This window comes from Hippocampus zosterae, chromosome 10 (genome assembly GCF_025434085.1).
Source record: "Hippocampus zosterae strain Florida chromosome 10, ASM2543408v3, whole genome shotgun sequence".
In the NCBI taxonomy this organism is placed as follows: domain Eukaryota; kingdom Metazoa; phylum Chordata; class Actinopteri; order Syngnathiformes; family Syngnathidae; genus Hippocampus; species Hippocampus zosterae.
The window spans coordinates 15,214,673-15,236,941 of NC_067460.1; the positions used below are offsets into that span (position 1 = coordinate 15,214,673).

The 22,269-nt window shown below is 42.1% G+C and overlaps 1 protein-coding gene across 3 annotated transcripts in view; it reads left to right on the forward strand.

The window, feature by feature from the left end:
• rsrc1 (arginine/serine-rich coiled-coil 1) overlaps positions 1-22,269 on the forward strand; it is a 114,586-nt gene that overhangs the window by 45,288 nt on the left and 47,029 nt on the right. For all 3 annotated transcript variants that reach the window (XM_052079283.1, XM_052079285.1, XM_052079284.1), the window contains exon 6: positions 11,126-11,177. In XM_052079283.1, the coding sequence (XP_051935243.1) occupies positions 11,126-11,177 (52 nt within the window). The remainder of the gene's footprint in view (positions 1-11,125; positions 11,178-22,269) is intronic.

Consider the following 22,269-nt stretch of genomic DNA (forward strand, 5'->3'; position numbering starts at 1 on the left):
GGAACGAATGATTAACCATTGTCAACAATGTTGATGTACCTGTTTTTAAAATCCAGACAGAAATAATGAATCTTGAGGTCCGTCTGCATCCTTGCACTTCCACTTGGATTCGGATTCCTTCTTGATACTGAAACCTATGTGTATGACATGAAGCTATGAGCAGAATTTCTCATTTTCTTACACAGAAGAATAAGACGGTTGGATATCCAAAGCAAATTACAAAGCGCAGATCTGAACAAGTACAGCAGATGGGAATGTAGATATCCAATAATGCAGGGCTCCATAAAAGGCAATATAAATAATTCAAGAGAGGGTTACATGCATTAAAAATATTAATCACTTTCTGTATAGCAATAGTAAGTGAGCCTTTAGCACACAAGATGTACTCAGCGTAAATGGTTACGGTATGTTAAAGCAATTATACCATAGCTTGCAGTTACGAAGAGTAGTTTAAAGGGTATGTACACAGGCTAAGGGTATGTACACTTATAATATCGTCATTATCACTGACATAAAATATGTTCTTGCTTTCCATGATGGTTCATGCAGATCGTTTGAATCTTGATCCCCATCGCTCTAATTTTCATATTTATTCACATCTTTGTTTTATTTATATTTCATTCAGAGCAGTAATTCTCAATTGTTTTGACCGTGGGACCTACATTTTCATTAAACAAAATCGCTATACACCTTTGTAAAAGTTTTTTTTTTTTAATCGCCAAAAAGGTTTTGTTGAAAAATGGCCTCTGGTACACTGTACTCTGTACAATATGTTATATTTTCAAAAGGTACCAGACCACCAAACATCTAGCACTCAAGTAAAAAGATAGTTTGAAATGTACTATTTTTCCACTTCATACAAAGGTATTCAGTCAAAAAACTGGTGTAAATTACCTCTGAATCGTTAACAACGGTTGTCATGTTACGTATTGTATCACATGGACACCACAACTTATTAGCTCTTTGCTTCACAAAATATGAAATGCCTGCAGCTGAACCATGCGCCTTTCAAATCCCACCGATTTACACGTGAATACACTGAAGAAATTGTGCATGCAACAAGTGTGGCGAAAATATACGGAACTATTTTATTTATACGAGTGTTACCAATAAAACTGGACACCATGCTCGATGCATAGTTTACTCAGTTATCGTAGAATAAACAAGACATTCAAAAAATAGGTTAACATCCTGTTATACATTGAACCCGAATGATATTCTGTTTCAACTTATTAAAGTCGTTCCGGTGGAAGTATACAGTACCGGTACATGACAGTAGTTAATCGTTGGAGGTACCTTGTGGACTTAACATGTGACAACTGTAATCTTATTTTTTCTGTCGATGTATTATCCAATTATAGACAGCGTGGGACTTGATTAGACTGTATTGTGTTGCATTGGCATTCTGCCACCTTATTGGTGATCAACTGTTTTTGACAGTTATGCAATTTAAGGCTGTAAAGGGCTGGTAATTACATGGGCGTGTTGGCATGTCACAAATGGGAATCCACTTCCAGGATGACCAGGCTGTGATGGATGCTGATGTGGGCAACATTTAACACATAATATGATTCCATACAATGTTAGTTGAAATAGTGTAAAAGTCCATTACGTCAGATAAAGAAAGCTCTGCAGGAAAATGCCTTGGAGGATGTGCGTCCTGGCCCAGATGGACAGATGGCAGAAATCTCCATAGGAGCGCCTCAGAGGAGAGAGGCAACCTCCAATCTTCGACTCGTCCGCTACTGTAGAATCCAGACAGCGTCTTCCGTCTTCTAACTATCTTCTCTCCATAATTTTGTGACAAGGATGTGAAAACATTAAATCAGAAATTGATGATGCAAATGTGGATCTGATTGGCCCTTAGACAGGCAGACAGAACTTATTAATCCTGTAATGGAATTGAGACAAATACAAAGGACTGGAATTAGATATTGCATCAATTAGAGCAGAGGCTGCTATTTGTGCAAATAAGGTAATGCTTCTTTAACTGTGGCAGTCACAAGTGATCGTTATTAATTTTGTGAAGGTTGAATTTTGGATCGAGATCGTATCAGATTTTATGTCGATTTTTAGTGTGTCTAATCGGATTTTTAACAACTAATGCGCCACTGCAGCAGCAGCAACCGATCCATCATCACTTCCTTGCAGGCGTTGGGTTTGATGCACCAGAGTATATTTTTAACATTACATTGCATTTTAACTTTACATACACAGTGATAAAAGCACACACCCGTTGCTTTATCGCCGTGTATTTTAGAGCAAAACGTCTCGAGGAATTCAACCCCGGCAACTGCGGCGGCGCGTTTGAATTTACGGGTGTGTTTATGCTTATAGGGAGATTGCACCCTGGCACTCAGCTGCCTGGGGAGCTCAGCGCTCTTGATTATGACTCGGGGCCGGGAACAGTAAATAATGTAAAGCATGTTTTCCACCCTGAGGAATACTTGTAGAAGTGTTCAAAATGTTGTTCCCTCTCAGTCGCTCACATAAACATCCCAGCAGATTTCCAAACAGGCATTTATGACTCTCTGCTGATGTACTGCTCTCCAGATGAGCGCGTCAACCCAACTAAGACTGAGACATATTATTCTTTTAGATCCCTTTCTTGAAACGGTTGGAGTAAAACCATCACTCTCTTTTATTAATCAATCCGTATTGTTTGAGGTTTCTTCTTAAGAACAGTCATATGATAGGAAAGCGTTTCCAAAATGTGCAGGGATTTGAACGCTGTCCAAAATGTTTGAATAGTTCAGCGTGTCTTGGTTTTGATCAGATGCTCCTCCTCCCTCTTTGCTCATACGAAGGTTTTTTTTAGTAATGAATTGTGCAGTGGTCTCAATGAGGAGTGAGTTGTTGGAGCCAAGGTTTCATTAACATTTTAACGTCCCTGTCTTAGGAGCTTTAAGCTGCTGTCTAATAACACAAAAGAAAGAACTCTTGAGGCGCATAATGGAGAGTAATGACCCTCGATGGCAAGCTTCTCATGTTCATTGTGATTTCAGCAAGATGCCATTTTATATTAGCATTGATTTTGGTCATTAATTTTTTTTTATTCAATTGATTGTTTAATTAATTGCACTCTTGTGGAGTTGTTGTGTAGTTGGAATGTTTTTATTCAACATCAGGAATTAGAATTGTGATTAGTTGGAACGACAGATAGATGTAAAGTATCTCTAATTCAATTTCATCGGTGAAAAACTCCAGATATCTGCAACGTCATCTCACCGTGGACAAATGATGCCACTTTTGCCATTCATGTGTATGAGGCTTCTCATTACAGATGTCATCTACTTAGCTGCCAATATCTGCTAATGAATTATGGGCGTCAGTAGCTGAATTATTTATCTATTACACCAACTACACTACAACACTATTTTGACTACCAGTAGTCATAATTGTTGAGTTAATCCCTAATCCTGTTTTACATGGATTTCCCGTCATGATTTGCCTGCCTCACATGCCCACTCGCAAAGCTTTTCTCAATAAACGTGTGATTGGCTGGCTCGTGCCACGTTGGTGAGTGCAAATGTTTACTTACATAAATACGAACCATTTATCAAAATGATTGAAAATGCGGAGTGGAGCCTCTCGAGAAGGACTGCTCGTATAGAGTGGGCCTATATCAAAGGTGACTTGATATTACAATTGCTGTACTTTGGCGCTTTATGAATATGATTGTATTCCACCAAAAATAGTCAATATATGGTGCCGTTGAGTGAGCAATTATAATTTGCATGCCAAAGACATTTCTTGTATTGTGTGTTTTGTTGTCATATCTCGGCAGACCGCGTGAACGTGAGAGAACAAAGAGTAAAAAGAGTGAAAATAATTGCTCCCAGTGCATCACGTTTAGCTGTGTGCTTTTATACAGAAGCATTGAGGCAAGAGCACTTGAGAATGACTCCAATGATGCTTTGCTCTGCCCAGAAGAAGAAAAATCCTCGCGAAAGAGGTAGCCCCGCAGCTGCTAATCAGTCCGTGCGGTTAATAGAATGAAGCGGAAGAAAAAGCATGCCCCTTTATCGATACGTTACGACTCGGCCTCGTCATGATCGCAAGTTCACTTTGCAGCTCTGCTTCAGCATTCTGCTAGGCACAGTGCCAGGGGACACGTAGAAGTACAAGCGTAAGGAGACAGTGGAGAGAGTGGGTATGGGATATGGAAGATTTCTTGGTAGGAAGTATTCTGAAACGAGCACAGTCCGCCTCCAAGGTTAAAACATTTTACACCTACAAAAGAAATACAAAAAAAATGAAATAAAAACACCAACAGGCGAACTGAAATGGGAACAAAAAGTGATACAATTCTACACAAGGACAGCAAATTATAACTGATGTGTTTCATGTTTTTTTTCTTTAATCACATCATAGATTTTCACTCGGACTGTAACAAACTATTAGAGTGGAACCTGAAACGTTCATATATCTAGTATGATTCAGAAATCACCCATGTTTTTTCTGTTGTGTGTAATAATAGTGTTTAATAATATCAGAATATATTTCCTTTCGAGGCGTTTCGTAACTTGAAATTTTCGTATGAAGAGACGTTCGTAAGTAGAGGTACCGATCTATCCAAAAACAGGACATTATATTACATTACATTACATAAGACATAGAAGCATGTTTTGCATATCCTTTGTCTACCAAGCCACGGCACCGAAACAAAAAGCTGGTAACCGGTTCATACCTAATTGTGGCGGGAAGTAAAAAATTACTTTGGCAATTATTCTATGACGCGAACATAATGTGAAACCTTTTATACCAGGGGTGCCCATTAGGTAGATCCTGATCTACCGGTAGATCTAAGACAGGTCCCAAGTAGATCCGAGGAGTGTCGAGAAGAAAAAAACAAACAACCATTTGTGTGTCTTTGTACATGTTAGTAATATATTTTTTGTGTTAATATACACTGCACACTAATCATCTTATCAGTCTCATTTTCCCTAAAAAAATATTTAAAAAATAAAATAAAGCAGGTAAATCTTAAATTTGTGTGTGTGTGTGTGCGTGCGCGCGCCGGTAAGAGTAGATCCCGTGAGGTTAGTTGATCGAAAAGTAGATCTTCGATCCAAAAAGTTTGGGCACCCTTGTTTTATACCTTCTCGAACAAAACACAGCTCAATGCGTTTAAAGCTTTTATACAAAGTTGTTGTTAGGACACAGGCTTGTGGTGTTTCTCACACCCAGCTGACTTGAGGCATCGTTGATGGCGTCCCTCGGTGAGTTGAAGAGTTTACTGAGACCAATGGCCCGGTTGTCCTAATGACAGACAGCGACAAGCAGCTGCAGAAAGCGCAGACTCCCTGAAGGGAATCCAACCTGGCAACACACTGAGGGTGCAAGAAGTTTGGGACAATTCAGGGTTTTTCTAAAACTAACATGTTGCACTGCCCCCTGCCCCCCTTCCCTGCGAATATCATCCCAGAGGATAAAGAAGCAAAGACAGTTCTAGAGAGATAACAGAGATCAGAGAGGGTAGGAGGGGACTGGCTGTTGATAATCAGTAAACACATTTCCATGCTTATTACACTAATGATTTCATGATATTTGATGTGGCATTGGAGGGGTGTAGAGCGTGACGTGGCGGCGGGGTTTTCTCATCTGAACGTCGCAGCTAAATGATGGAGTAATTTCGGTCATCCCCGCGCCACCCTGCCCCAAGTCGGGGCAGGCCTGCTTGTAAATTGCATGTCATTCTGGCACACAAGCAAGGAGAAGTGCGATTCATATGCATACACATGCGCGCGAAGTGTTCCTCTTTTGCATGTACGCACCCACGACTGTCTTGATCTTCATCATCTATAGTGCCCATGCCAAAAAAGAAAAAATGTCTCTAAACAAAAGAACCATTACATTAATTTCCAAATGATGACATTACATTTGGCGTGGCGCTGTCATATATCAAAGTGTTGAGAACTACTCCCTTACTGTATGTGCTTCATCTTAATGCTATCGCTGCATGTCAAGGGCATGGAGGAAATTAAATCGGAAAGTGCAGATAGACCAAAGAAGATATTATCTCTGGATGATTGCAGTTTTGATAGGTATTGCCGTGAATTTCATTTTCTCTGGATGGAGAGGAGATGAGTTAGCCTGCAGATTTGCTCATTTTTCTTCTCCATGATTTATGTGAGTTGAGTGTAAGCCCTCCCCCTGCGTCCCCCCCCCCCCCCCACCGCCACCTTTGTCAAGAGCATCTACATGCATGTGCACACACTCCTTTGAGTTGCATCTTGTTTGCAGCGGTTTACAAGCGCGTATATTTGTACTTTTCGTGGAGCTGTATGTTAGTAAACCGTAGTATGTTGCCGTTGTGTGTTAGTGTGTGTGGTTAGATAGCAACAGAGCGATCAGAGGAGGGAACCATTCCGGGGCAGACGGGCGGGAGAGTGTCATTACTCAGACCTGTTTACATTCTAAATACGTAATGAAATCTTCTTGGTAATAATGACGGGAATAAAAGTTTGGGAAATTGTAAAAGTGGTGAAGTTTGAGAAATGAGGCCCGACCCGTGAAATAGCATTTGGGGGCAGAAAACGACATTATTATGCACTGCTCCTGCCTGCCTGAGACATGAAGATGAACTGCTAGTGGGCCATAAAATGCTGTTAGCCCAGGCCTGAAGTATGGCACATTGTAAAGGAGCCCCGATGCCATATTGACAATATATATAAAAGTATAGCCATACACAACATTATTTTTCATATACGATGAGCTCCGAAACAGAAGCCTCGCCCCCGTCCAATGCATACACAGTTTTTCCCCCCCTCCGTATAAAATATCTAAATAAACATATTGTCATGGAACCCATCTCTGCCCTGATCATATAGACCTTGATATTAAAAACAGAAATATTACATTTTCTTGGAGCTCTATTTTCTCCTGTCCTCTTTTGGCTGTGGCGTAGATCTGTTTGTCGGGGCGGAGGAAGACGAGGCATAGGAAGGCCTTGCAATATTATGCCATATAATGAGATGACTATTGAGTATCAGCTCCACTATAAAGAGATGTAGTATACGGGACCATTATTTTCTGTCAATAAGCAGTTGCAATATAGAAGTAATGGTAAAAGCAGTGGAGCATTAAGATTGATGTTAAAGTCGATGGCAAGATGAGCATTCTTTCCATCAAACTTATGTGATGAGCATACAGTTATACCACCACAATCCGACCCGCTTGACTTTTAAAATAGAATTTCTCATTATAAGGAAATGCATTGCCCCCCCCCCCTTTTTTTTTTAATTAACATTTGTCCTCAGTCCCAGCAGACTACGAAAGAGAGGCAGTGTACACCCTTAACTACGGCAGGGCATGCCCATTCGGATTTTTCTAATATTAAAGTATTTTTTTTGTCTTCGGCAGACCTTCCACGCATAAAACGAAATCAGGCATGCTGTGTGTGTGTGTGTGCGTGATGGGGATGGGGGGGGGCACATAAAGATTCCAATCTTTTAAGACAATCGTCATAAGATAACTCAGAAGATGGTCCAGCGTTTGACATCTTTGGTTGGAAAGGAGCAAAAACCGGAGAAAACCAGCTCCATTGTGTTTCTGTGTGGACCTAGCCTACGTCTAGAGTCAATCACAAGGCACTTATAGAAAAACAACAATTAACCTTCTCATTCACATTAATGGGCTTCATAAGTCTTCAATGACCCTGACATGGAAAATGAAGACTTTCAAAACCTGATCTCTATCTTTTCACATTATGAGAGTGAAGTTGGCAAGCATACTTTTGCTGAAGGACATGGATGCTGCGGTATTTATTTATCTATTTATTTTGTGAGTGTCCTCACTGCTTGGCCATCCCACCATTATATCGAACAATGAGGCCCTTTCCATTTCCATAAAAGTGTGAAGCAGCAGCAGCGTTCAAAAAGTTGATGGATGCCCCAGCCCTGTTAATACCAGCATCACTACTCAGGCTCCATTTCAATTATTCATACATGACTCGGGGTCCGAGCTCTTGCCCCGCACAAAGGAGGAGGAAGTCCGGTCTACTCGCGCTTGCCGACCTTACCGCAGCGTTGACGGACTTATTTTGTTGAGCGTAAGTGCCCGGCGTCTGTCCTATTAGTCGAAAATAAACACAAGCCATTAGCCAAATAAATAAGCATCACTCGGCTGGGTAAAAACAATGCCACACTGTGCATAACGTAGCAAGGCACACAGGAAACGTCATCTATTTATAATGGAGAGCTGCTCCAAGAGACTATTATTGTTATTATTAGGCCCAAGGCTGACCAGACAAAGCAAGGCAAGCTGGGTCGGCAAATGGACAAAAGCAGCAAAGAGTAGATGCAGAGAAACAGCAATGCATTTACTAAGCTGTCTTCCTAACACATTTGTGAGGCCCTCTGCAAAGGCCAATCATTGCTTATTTATTGATTGGTTGGTTGATTGATTGATTGATTGATTGATTGATTTGACTTGCTCTTGGCCATGAAACTTAGATGAAATGCATGTCAATTATATGGGGCCACAAGATTAGGTACTCCTCTACAAGCTCAGGAAAACTTTGCTGCGGAGGTCATCGAAGGACTATTTTTTTGCTTTTTTAAAAATAAAAGTACATCTTTGAGTATTTGACGCAACATTGCAGTGGTATTTGATTTTAATTTTAGCAAACAGTGCTGTTATCAAGGTCCCGTTTAAGGGAATCCTGTTAAATTGTAAATTGTAAAATGACAGCATGGATTTCATATATCGTTATTCATAGAATGTCCAAGATACAAGGTTCAACTTAATCAATTATTGTATTTCATACCCAGGATGCCTCATTTCTGCTGCTGTAAAGTTGCTCGTATGAGGCAACCCCCCCAAACATCTTGGGAATTGATGGATTGAATTGTGCCATCACATGTGGATGTTTGTGCGTGCGTGTGTGTGCGCGTGTGGTTAAAAAATCCAAGCCTTCCTTTTCCCAGGCATAATAGCAATTGGAAATTTCAGCTGTCAAGCACCGCCCGTCAATGTGGAGTGTGATGCGCAATGTCACCTGCTACAGGGGATGCACTCGCGCACACACACACGCACACACACACACATGCATACACGCACACACCACATTAAGTGTCCCTTAATGTGGGCTGCGTCTCGGATGCTGCAGCCTGACATCGCTGTATTAAAGCGGGTCATTATATTTCCCTGCCACCGGGAAGTGACGTTTTTACAAAGTGACAAGTTTACAGTTTGATAAATCTGATTATTTTTTTTTAATCTGTGGGTGAGGAGGTGTGTGGTGCCGGAAGGGAAAGTAGTGGGAAGAAGAGCCTGGTTGTCTATGTAGTAGGAGGAGGAGAAAGGGAAAATGGGAGTTGGGGGTGTTGGGAGGGGGCTGCCTGTCAGCGACACCCCGGCCCCGCCATCTAAATGATGCTCCCAGGCAGCGGTTTCAGATCCCATGCCCATTAGCATTTAATTTCTCTCTAATCCTACATACAGTTTCTGCCGCTGCATGGTAACAAGGGTCGCTGTGCCATTGCACAAAAAAGCCTCAGAGTGCAATCCACCATGCCCCCCGCTCCTTTTTTTTTAATGGCTCCACTCACAATCCTTACCATCATTCTTCCTTGACAATTAAGATCCTCAAATCAAATAGTGCAGATATTGCTATTACAGCTAGGTTGAAGGTAGGGCGGTGGGGACTATGTCTCCCAACACAACTGGCAAGGCACAAATATCCTCTTCCCTCGTTGACTTTTTCCTGCTAACATACGGAGGGCCAATAGAAAGTGTGGAGCGGCTGTGATCTTCAAATGCGCTCTGTGCCCTGTATCTCTCTCTCACAAGACTTGTTGCAATACCTTTTGTTTTCTCTCTCGAAATTCCCCTTCATCTCTTCGTTATTGATCCTCCCTGGTGTGTCCAGGAGGCACCTTTTTATTTTTTCCACGGGTAGGATTGCTTTTCCACTCCGGCAGGCCGCCACTACCAACAGGGCAGAAGTTGTCCCCTGGTAGTCGGCGAGGACAGTTTCACGGAGCGTTCCCGCTAATGGTCGCGGTTAAAGATGGTCTTGGGTAAAATTTAGCACTGCCAAGGGGGAGCGAGCATCTTTCCAAGTAGATTACATCGATAAAAGTTGTGTCCGCCTGGGGCTTGTCTGTGCTGTCATGAACGGGCCTTTGTGACATGTCTCTGAACTCTTGGTGGATTATTGTCAAGGAGAGTGATGTACACAGTAAGGCTTGAACAACTCAAGATTTTTTTCTACTCCACTATAACCCAGAACTGGGGGAAAAAAGCCCACTAAGTTGGATAAGTCAATCACAAAAACAGGTTGACACTATATTTTGGCCCCGAAGCTTTGCCGACATCTTGTTGCAGCATCCACACAATAATTTCCTGTCTACATACAACTTGATAGACAATTGATTCTGAAAAAGATGTGACCCGACTACAATGTGATCCAAGATGAATCAAAATTGATTAATTGATGTCATTAAATTTTTTTTTACACAGTACGGCAGTCCCCAACCTAACCATATTTGTACCAAGGAGCCATTTCAGCTGAAGACATATTTCCACAGACCAGTGTAGAAAAAAAGAGGGCAAATTACTTTGAACATATTAAAAGAGACTATTTTAAAAATATACATTTGTAAGTGTTATGTGTTATAACACTTACAAATGTATATTAGTGTCGTAAAGCAACACAAGTGATGGGTAATAAGTTCTCTATCACACAGTTGTCGCTCACACATGATTAGACTCACAGTTTTTGCGGATGAGGGCGTAGCTTCACGCCGCTGCTGGCCTTGTTCCTCCAAATTATTGCCATACTCTCAGTATGTACAATATGAAGATCTTGTCATTTTTTTCTTGTTTGTTTTTTTTTGTCATGGGCACAAAGGAGTGGCCAGAGTGCCACAACGTCTCACTGAGAATTTACTGGTTCTAAGAAAACTGCATTCATCTGAAAATGGCTGCAAAGTCACAGGTATTAAAAGTTTCCGATATATGTGAGGGTTGCCATAGCCATCCCTGCCCACCACGAAGTTCTGGCCTTGCTTGAGCAAGTCGGAAGACCTCTCAAAATTTACTCATTCACTCATTGACTAATCGGTTCACGCCTTATTGTATTTTTGAGTCATTTACATTTTTTTCCCCTCCCCTACAGACACCAGCGGAGCAGGCTAAGGTTCGAATGCAGTTGGTCCTGCAGGCTGCAGGTAAGGTCCTGATTTGCTTTTCACTCGTTTCTGGCCCTAAATGTTTCAAAGACAGAACCAATATACCCTTGGATGATATGTTTTGTTGGAGAGAGACCAAACCAGCTTAATGTATGCAGTGCTGGAAGGTACACTGTCTTCAACTTGTAGGTTTGTTGGGTGGTTAGCTGTGTGAGGTTCTGGGTTTGAAACTTCCCTGAGGCATTTCTGAGTTAGCGTGTTCTCTTTGTGCTTGCATGTTCTTTAAAACATGTTTGTGTATTGAAAACTCTGAAAGTGTAAATGTGAGTGTGGATGTTTGTTTATATATGCCTCACCAAAGTCTCTAAAATTTATCAGTGGTTGAAACTAACATATTTTCATGACCATACGGCGCATGCCATTCAGAAGTGCGGTGTCAGTTATGGGTAATTTTCTGTATTTACCACATACATATCACACAAGTATGGTAAAACGTACGCTAGTTTAAACAACACGGTTGCATGCATGCTGTTTTTAAAACGGCAGCAGGAGCAAAACTGAGTTTGCTGGTACATTACTGAAGTATTTAACGCTGTACTCACATTATTTTTGGATCACTCCTCATCCACAAATCCATCAAAGTCCTCATCTGCATCTGAAATGAGAACACCTGGGAAACTTCTCCACCAATTGCAGTTTCATTGCTGCGCGGCTCCTCAGAAACTTTGTCAGAAGCTCGAACAACAATGCAAGCAGGCGGGTTATTCCAAGCATCCACAATCCATTCACCAATTGTGGTGTAACTCGCCGGCACTGCCTTCCAGTCTTTGTCAAGCTCTGTTCGCCCTCTGTCACGCATCGCTCCCACGCCGCGCGCAACTACACTTCGAACGCTCTGTTGACACCGATGTACAGCGGTTGGAGGTCCTCTTTCTCTTAAAAATCACAGTAGATGGCCGTTTCTGTCCATTGCAATGGCAACCAAGCACAACGGTAAAAGCGAGACTTCTCTTGACCTTGTCCATTGTCAATTCAACCACTTGGACTGTTCTTAATAGTAGTTGTAGTAACTATATCTTATTCATATTCACTGAATAATGGTGTAGCAGGCCACATGTTCCAGTGGTTAGTGCGTCGACCTCACAATGCAGAGGTACCGGGTTCAATTCCAGCTGCGGCCTCCCTAATGGAGTTTGCATTGCATTGTCTCCTCGGGCTTGCGTGGGTTTTCTCCGGGTACTCGGTTTCCTCCCACATTCCAAAAACATGCATGGCAGGTTGATTGAACACTCTAAATTGTCTCTAGGTGTGAGTGTGAGCGTGGATGATTGTTCGTCTGTGTTTGCCCTGCGATTGGCTGGCAACTGGTTCAGCCAATCTACTACTGCCCGAAAACAGCTGGGATAGGCTCCAGCACCCGTCGCGACCCTTGTGAGGATAAGCGGATCGGAAAATGGATGGATGAATAACGAATGAATGTACCACTATGATATGATTGAAGCATTTGCCTTGCTTTTGTTTGAACGAATTAACTCTTGTTCCTGATCAGTGCACACACACACACACACACACACACACACACACACACTCTTGCAGGCTACAGTTTTCTCGGGCCGATATTTACAACAGCTTAATTTCAAACACCTTGTAGGACATAATTCACAGATGTCACCGTTCGAGCCCAGTGTATATTTCGATGTGTATGCCAGGGTTGGATTTTTGCAAGCAGCATGCGACAGGCAGAGATTGACTGTGTAGAAAGATGTCTTCATGTTTACAGTCAGGCACCCACACACAGCGTAGTCCTGCTCTAATTTCACCCCGGGAAATATATGAAAGAGGTAGGCGCCCATACATCATATACAAATCACACGGACATTCACACGCATATACTGAAGACCAGACCTTAAGCCTAACCGGAGGTTGCTGAGCAACAGTTGCCTCCATCCGCATCTTTTGGGTGCTTTTGACCATCTGACAAATATAGCACATTTTCACGTGATGCTACATAATGTGTTCAGGTTTTCAGGGTCTATTGTGCAAGTGTGGAAAGTAAACATTGAGCAGCACAACTGAATTGAATTTACAGTATGTGGATCCTAAAAAGGACTCACATTTGCTTTTTTCTGAAGACCCAAAAGTATTCTTGAGAATGACACTTAATCCATAACAAACTTCAGAGGGCTTGAAACATTAAGGCAACAAAGGCCTGAAAAGACCACCGGAGCAGCAAACCTTTTTTTTTATCTTGTTAACCTTTCCAGTTCCTAAGATATGAGTTTTTGTAAAGTAGCATCTTATGAAATGCCATGTATTCATTTTGCTACTGTTTGTTCAACAGTCATTGAAAGTGCAGTGGTGGCTGTGCTTCTCCTGTACCACAGGTGGTAGATTACAGTGAGTTGTTGGTTGTGAAGGCAGGCTATATTCGATAAACGTGTTAGCGATCACAGACATGCAGTTTTGAGATGGGTGTTAGTTCTGCTTTGCGGGAGACAAATTGAACTTTATCAAGTGTGAAACGATCCCCACCATTGGACATTGTCTGTCTTTGACATATACTTCCCTCCTGCCTCACCACCGTCGTGCTAATTTCTCCACGGAATGGTGCATACGTTTAAAATTTGAGGCAGAGATTTTGCGCTGACTTTCTCGGGGGGGGGGGGGGGTGTCCACAAATTATTCGAGTTCCTCGATTAATCGTTCCTGCCGTAGTTGAGCCACAATTTCAAAAGGTATGCTGCAAAAACAACACTGTACATTACCCCAATGAAAAGGCCCCAAAGTTGGCTGAGCTGTGTGGTCCAAACTGAAACTGAGCCACCTTGCTCTGACAAAAGAGGCTTCAATAATGATCTGAGTCTGGGTGTATCAGACCTGCTGTAAAACCACATCTCGTCAATTACAGCTTGTTCAGTAACTTTATTCAGCCCCCCCACCCCCACCCTACCTACTCCCCTCCCCCACCCCGTTACCTCCCTGTCTTTGTTGCAGTCCTGGGCAGACATGGAAACAGGGAGGGATGGAGGGTGAGCAGGAGGCAGCAGATGTTGGGAGGTTGTGTGAATGTTAATATCCTGACGTAGCCGTGGAGCTTAAGCCGCCTCCTCCTTCCCTCCATTCCTCTGTGAGCGCCCGCCAGGCTTTCTCTCCCGGGGTCTCCTGACATCCTTGAAGCCCGCGGCTCTCCTCATCTCTCCTCCGACTTGCGCCCCCCCCCCCCCCCCCCCACACACACACACACACACGCACACCGTTCCCCTCCCGCCTTTTGTCCGTCTATGGACTCTCTCTAGTCAGTATAGAGCAGATCATCCCATGGCTAAAGCGGATAAGGCCTTTGTGTCAGGGGGCTTTGCGGACCTGTAATGAGCCCCCTCGGCTGGCCCGCTGGCCTGCTTAGGGCTCACTGGGGGCTTTAAGTGTGTGTGTGTGTGTGTGTGTGTTACAGAGTGTTTGTGGATTATGAGGAGGGCATCGCTGGCTCCCAATGAAAGAGCTGGTCGGATATGCTTATGGGTCATTTTCTGCGTGGCCTACATATCAAATACACATATGTGCATACCGACTCATCCACACGTGACACATTTCTTAATTAACTTACTTAGTTCAATAACTTACTTCGTGCAAGAGATTGTTCTTCATCTGTCAGTCTTGTCTGTCTGTCCACCCCTCTATTCATCCATTTTAGTCAGCCATTTATTCATCTTCATTATTTTTATTAACCTTGCAGGTTGCTCAGAATAACTTAATTTGTTCTGAATACCACAGACAAAGCCAAGTTTCTTATCTAATGCTAATGTGCTCACCCTGCAAAGTGCAGTGAGACACCCTTGCAAATGCACACGCACGCGGCAGCCTTGCTTGCACACGTTATTGTGCTGTTTTCTTTTCAGCCTCTCGCTCAATTCTCGCCTCTTTTGAGAGCGCTGTCCGTTTCCACTCAAATGAGCGCGAGCGCCGTACGAGGGGAGCAGCCGTAGAGGGCCTCTCCTTATCCACACGTCAATGGAGAGTGTTTGCAGAACACCCACTGTGGGCCCGAGGGCCAGGGGGTCATCAAAACCTGCGTCCTCTCTCCATTTGAACCTTTGACAGCAACAAAAACAAACAGTCCTTAAGCTCTCATCAGAGGCTTGAACTTGGCAGGGGCTCACTGGTCTGAATTAACTTTCTTGCTGGTTTGTCTACTCTTGACACCTGTCTGAAGTTGTTAAGGAGAAAGTGCAATTTGGACTACTTGTTTTTGTAGCCCTTAAATAACAGTAAGCACTTTTGACGAAAATGACTTCATGGCTTTGAATTCCCTGCCAAATGTCATTATGGTGTGTTAAAGTGGAATGTTGGCATCAAGTGTTTTCCCATAATGTCACTACGGAACGTAGGAGTTTACATAATCATTTACTAGACAGGTCAATTAGCGGCAATTATACGCTCACAAGCCCCTTTTTGGGTACACCCTCACTCTTCAAAGTAAGAAGCAGCATGGGAAAATATGGCTCTCCTTATGAAACAGTGCACTTTAGCACTATGTCAAATCTCAAACCATAATAGGAATATGGTTCAATAATTACTTCTTTCTAACAGTGTCAATCAAAACAGACCTTTATTTTCTGTCATTATGTTCTTTGTTGATACGGGTTCTGCATTGGATATTACATTAGCTGTGGGTGTGCTAATGTTGTGGTCGATGTCCATGTATTACATAAACATACTGTCAAAACTGGCCATGGTAATTTATTTACAAATATGGTTTGGTAAATGTTAGTTTTATTTGTTTTGTTTTTTGTGGTATAGAAATTAGATCGATTATCTATTTAATCTGTTATTCATTTTGATAATCGATTCAACATTTATAGATCTTGCTCAATTTAAAATCATCCACATCTGTGGAATTTCGGCCTCTCAGCAGGAAATGATTTCAGTGATCCTCCATGAAAGCAGGCAGATTGTTTTTTTTTCTTCTTCAAAATAAGATATTTGCAAAAATTTATCTGCTTTTACTTTGGAAAACAATAAACAGTACATCAATATTATCCCGATTCATCCCTGTACTTGAAGTGCCACTACAGTGTCACTGACTATGCAGATGATTATAATTGATTAATCTGTATATTTTTTGTGTTGTTGGCATTTTGTATGTGATGAATCCATGTTCACTGTTTGGATAAGTGGCACCCATATACTGTAGATGCAAAGGCGTATCAGCAACCAGGCCTTTTAGGATCATCATATAGTCACAGTAATTCATTCACAGCAAATACTTCTCAGTCCCAGCAGGGCTTCCTGAACACACACGTGCGCACACACACACACACACGCACGGACACGCACACAAACACACACACACATTCAATCTCCCCACTGCTGTGCTTCACTCTTCAGTTAGTGTAGTCTCTCTCTCTCCCGCTCACCAACTCAATCCACCCCCTTAGGCCCTGACAGATGTATGGTGAACAGACCACATACATGGAAGGGTGTCACCTTACCCCCTCTGGAACTTGAGGGCTAATGCGGCACATTTAGGAGGCTGCCGTCCTTTGTTCTGACAGGATAAGATGTAATAGGGATACTGAGACAGTGTCCTTTTTCTTTAAAATTGAATTTCTTCAGCCTCTTTTTACACTTGTTTTGCCTTCACTCTTCATGTCTGTTCGTAATTGTAATTGCCACCAAACTCTCATACTGTATTGCACAACCGTTGCTGGAATGCTGCAGTGTATTTGTTTGGATAATAACAGTCATCAGCCATTTTGGACATCTTAATTTGTCTGCCATGCTGGTCACAGCACCACTTGTTTGTGTCACTCATGACTAATTTAACCACTAGCCTATGTTGACCTCTCAAAGGGGATTTCATCTGCTCGCAACACACACACACACACACACACACACACACACACACACACACACACACACGCACACCATTATAGAGTAATACTTTGTACATCCAGATGGCCTGTTGTGGTTTGACTCACTGCACACTGATTGCTGGTTCGTACAAATACCATTGCTGTGATTATGATTTCCGTTTTGTTATAATATAGTGAGCGAGGATGTAGTTTTAAGATTTACCTTTGCTATTATTCTCTTTTCCATTGAGTCTTGAAGTATTGAATGAGTACAACTTGTACTCCAACGTGCTCCGTCTCCTGGTATGCTAAAGAATCACTGAATTAATTGCTCAGCAGTGATTTTTTTTTTAAATCCAGAACAGTACATTTGCTGTTTTAAAAGCGCTATATAAATCTGGATGTATTGCATTGTATTGTATAATATTGTATTAAGGCTCGGTGGCCAGATTTGTCTCGCCGCTTGATTTTATATGGCCTGTGAAGGCAAATCCTATGCATTGAATTGCTTTCTTGTTAAAATTGCAAATAACAAACAAAACATTAAAAAGATTCAAGCATTTTTTATTACTAATCGTCCTTCTAAAAGTAATTTAAACAGATAATTGAACATTTTTCCCCGTTTGATGTCCAAATCAAGAGATGAACAGAACCAGACATAAAGTCTGAATAAACAATCCTAATATGGATCAGTTTCAAATGGTCCTTCTTTATACAATAGGTAAGCATGGATTAAGATGTTCAAATTTTCACAGAAAACTGAATCCATTATCTTTTTTCGGACCAACATTTTAAAAAAAACAAGACCCTTGATAGTTTAGTAGAAAAAGGTACATTTTTTAATTTTTGTAAAAAAAAAAATCACTTTATTCATGAATCTTAGTCGTGTATCTTCAACAAATTCCCACCTGCATTTCCATCTCAATTGTTTTGGATTCAATCTACATTATGTCTTGTTGCACAACAAAAACAGAAATCCCCTTACGCTCTTGATGCATGTATCCGTGTCCTCTTGTCCTTTGAGAGGATAATGGCATGGGAGGGTGTCCTGTAATTTAGCCTCTGTAACCATTGATCAGCTGGATTTATATGCCATTACCTCATTGTTCCAGTCAGCAGTCGTAATTATGGCTCACACACACACACCCACACACACACACACACACACACACACACACACACACACACACACACACACACACACACAAAGACAGGGCAAGGCCTCCAGTTACAGAGGCCCCAAATACCTTAATAAGCGTTAACCAATTGACTCTGGTGGAGGAGCGTCTGACCTGGACATGAGAGGGCTTGATGGCTGGACGGAAGGACAGTTGTCTTCTCTCAAATAAGGAGTATGCCTTCCAGTCCAACAGTGAGTCTATCAATGACGGGGTGCACTGGCCTAGATCAAAGGTTAATGTCAAATTGTTTTTTGGGGTGTTTGTTTTATGGCTACAATAAACCAACATCCCTTTGCACCAGGGTGATGACATGCCGCACCATTTAGGCCTTTTTAATCAGGCCATAGTATGTTCTAATTGCTCTAATTTTACACCTGTATTCATAGTAATACACACACACACACGCACACACACACACACTCAGTATCGGCCCTCCTTGGTGAGCGCCATAGGCTCACTGTACCAAAGAGATCATGTCAGCCATCGAGTGTCAATTTTCTGCTTGTGTGGCTGCGCTGCGTGTCTCCGAACGCATCTTTGTTTTTTCGTCTGTGGGCAGATTTCAAACAGCATCTGGTGAGCCGTTGAAACGTACCACTCCGAGTGTGCTCCGGTACAAACGGAATTATTTCTGCAACGCCCCTTGTTGTCAGTGTTTGGAGACACATGGTGGCATCTCTTCCTCCTCCTCTTCCTCCCTCTTTCCTCGCCTGTCTCTCAACATGTAGATATTTCCATAACAGAAAAAGATTTATAATTTTGCAGCATATGGTATAACCTATTTTGATGCAAATGTACGCGCTAATTATTTGCAGACGAGCCTAAAACGGGCCGGGCACTGAAGTGGAATGAAAGCAAATTTGCAACCACGTTAAATTTTTGCTAAGCGTCTACTGTTAAGTAAACTTTGCTAAGTAATTTAATTAGCATGGACCGCTGGCAGGCGCTCAGGGAGAGAGAAGCGGGGTGCACACTGTGAGAGATGAGAAGGGACGGAGTTTATAATGTTAACAACATATGGCAGGGCGCATTTATTTATTCAGCACTATATCATGGGCGGAGCTAGCAAGAGCGATGTGCTATGTTTGAAATATCACCGCATAGATTCCATTGAAAGTACATCTTGGCAAGAACTAGGACACATGTACATCTTTCCGCCAGCTGTCTTTTTACATTGGAGCATCTGTCATTTCTATGTGCGAGTGTGTCAACATGAATTGATTTTAGCCACATAAGCACCTGTGGACCGCTGTTGCCATATTGTGGTGATTCTCAAAGAATCACTGCCTGAGTGAAGATGAGCGGTATTGAACCTTTTAGTGCAATACCGAATGATTTGTTATTAAACTGTTACGTAGGTACCTGTATATATTTTTCTTTCTCTGTATGCAATGCATTTTATTTGAAATATTATTTCATTTTTATCCATTTCCGTGTAGATAAGCATGGTCTTCATATTCAAAATATGAGTGATTTTTGGGAACTTTTGGGAATAAAACATGTCTTGTGTTGGTGAGTCCTCAGACCGACTACTTTCAGTACTTTTTGAGTTTGTACTTGATATGTTAAAATTTTGAGAACCACTTCTATAATATGTGACACCTCCAATGCAGGGATTCCCAAATCGTGTTTTATGCGCACCTTCAGGGTATAAAGATAAGATAAGAAAACCTTTATTAGTCTCACAATGGAGAAATTCCCAATTCACAGCAGCAAAGTTATGAAAGCAAGAAGTAGAACAACAAAATATAGGAGCTGCTGGAAAGGCAGCCACTCTCGCGGCGCCATTTTGAAGTCAAAATAACAAAAATAACACAAGACAACACATAGGACACAGACAGTCGTTCAATCTTCACCAATTTTCTGCATACACTTTGTTGTCTGAAGCAGTTCTAGATGAAGGAGGAGAGGATCAAAGTGTCCTTTTTCCAGTGGCCATTTGAGGAAAATAATTACACATTTACATTGCGCTTCCCCAACCGAAATATTAATGGAAGTCGTATTCCTCATTGGTGTGAATGTGTTCTGTGCCTGTCAAGTTTGTCCTCCCTGTGAATGCTGGGAAAGGCCTCAGCCACTCTCGCGACCCTGAAACCAAGTAGGTATGCATGGAAAATGGATGCACAGTTAAATAGATGGTTAGTGCCGTTGTTATAAATGGGCCAGGAAGTTCCAACAGCGACCTTGGCCTTGTTTAGACACAAGAGTGTGTTGATGGCTCTTTGACTAATTGAGTTGATTGCTCGTATTTTTTTTTGAAAGATATTTTGATACCACTTATCCACTATTTCATTGTGGATAAATAATTGAAACACACTCATGTACTAATTCTTCTCATTTTGCAGTCGTTGCTTCATCATATTTCAGACTTGTGGGACATTTGTAAGTATACTATGTAGCCACCTTCAAATTTGAGTGGGAAACAGACGTGATGATATATAATGACGGAGACTTGCATTCATGATTGTGGTGCGTGCCCCAGTTGAGACTTTGAAATTCCACTGTAATTAAGTTAGCAAGTACATTTTATTTATATTAGTGATTACTACTGATTTCCTTGCCTATCCGCTATTGAGTAAACCTCTAGCCCAGGGGTGTCAAACTCATTTTTGTCGTGGCCTACTTTGGAGTTACGTCTTCCCTCGGAGGGGTGTTAAGACAGTGTAACCGAATAAATGTTTAATCCACCCATCGTATTATTACATGTACACACAAAAAAAAAACATGGATCACTAGTTTTGAAATCAGTCAGGGATTTGTTCAATTATTGCTCAAATGAGTATAAACAGGGTAACAAAATTATTGCAAAATGTCACCGTTATTTATTATGTTTGACAATTTGAGATTTCAGTGCAGGTTTAAGTAAGGTTCATGGAAGTTGACACAGATGATTTGCTTTCGCGGGCCACATAAAATGACATAGCGGGCCAGATCTGGCCCCCGGGCCTCGACTCTGACACCCGTGTTCTTACCGGTGAGAATTTGAACAACTCGAACAGCAAAAGTTCTTCGAGCCACTTCAAGTTCCCCTTGTACCTGTGGTGCATGTGTGTATGTCAAGTCAACGTTTTCGGTCTCATCAGTCTCCGTCACACAGTTGGTCTCCGTCACGCAGTTCGTCTTCTTCTGTTTACAGCAATGGCAGCGAGTGATGCACACAAACAGCAAGACAAGGACTCAGATGCAAGTGAAGTAATAAAACCCCCTTTGTTTTAGCTTGTATTGGCCCATTCATCATCGCATTATTTAATCGCGGGGCTGTAATTGTGCCATCCCCGACCATGGCTAATGGCGCTGTTCAGCCTTGTGTTTGCTTTGTTGGTGGAAATGAATGAAATTAGGATAAACAACCGCAGAGTCGCGTGTAATCAAGCTCTGATTAATGCGCCAGCTCTTTCAGCGCCGTTCCTCATTCCACAACACCTGATATTGCTCTCATAAACAAATTGTGTTTGTCCAAATGGAGAAATTAAATGACGCATTTGATGAGTTTATGATTGACCCGCACCGTTTTTTTGTGGCCCATTACTGCGTGTCTGTCAGGGCCGAGAGGTGTGTGACTAATGCGCCGTCACTTCCCGTGTGAGGATTTAGCACCACCGCTGATTAATGGCAGCCAACAACATTTTAATAATTTTATGATTGTGGCTTCTGCCAGCCACAGAGAGATCAAGGGAGGAAGACGGAGGAATGGGGGAAGGGGGGCGGGGGCGTTTAGTGGGTCCAAAGACAGAAAGCGTTCCTTCCAGATGAAATGTTTTATGCCATAGCGAGATGAGCAGATGGAAGCATGATTATGCACCGTGTGAACATCCCCATGAATCTTGCTCTTGAGAACTATTTTATTTATACAAGTTTAATGAATTTCCCCCCTAGTTATTTCATTGAGTTTCTACACCGCAATGCATCAAATTGGCAACAAATCTGTGGAAAACGTCACCCATTCTACCTTGGGAGGTGACGGAGGGGGGTTCCAGGCTCAGGCTGGGGGTGAAGCAAGGAAGATGCAGAGTCATTTGTTCCTTGCTTTTTGGTAAAGGAATCCCCGTTCATTTTCATATCCTGCGTCAATCTACGGTTGGGCTCAAAATCCTGCAA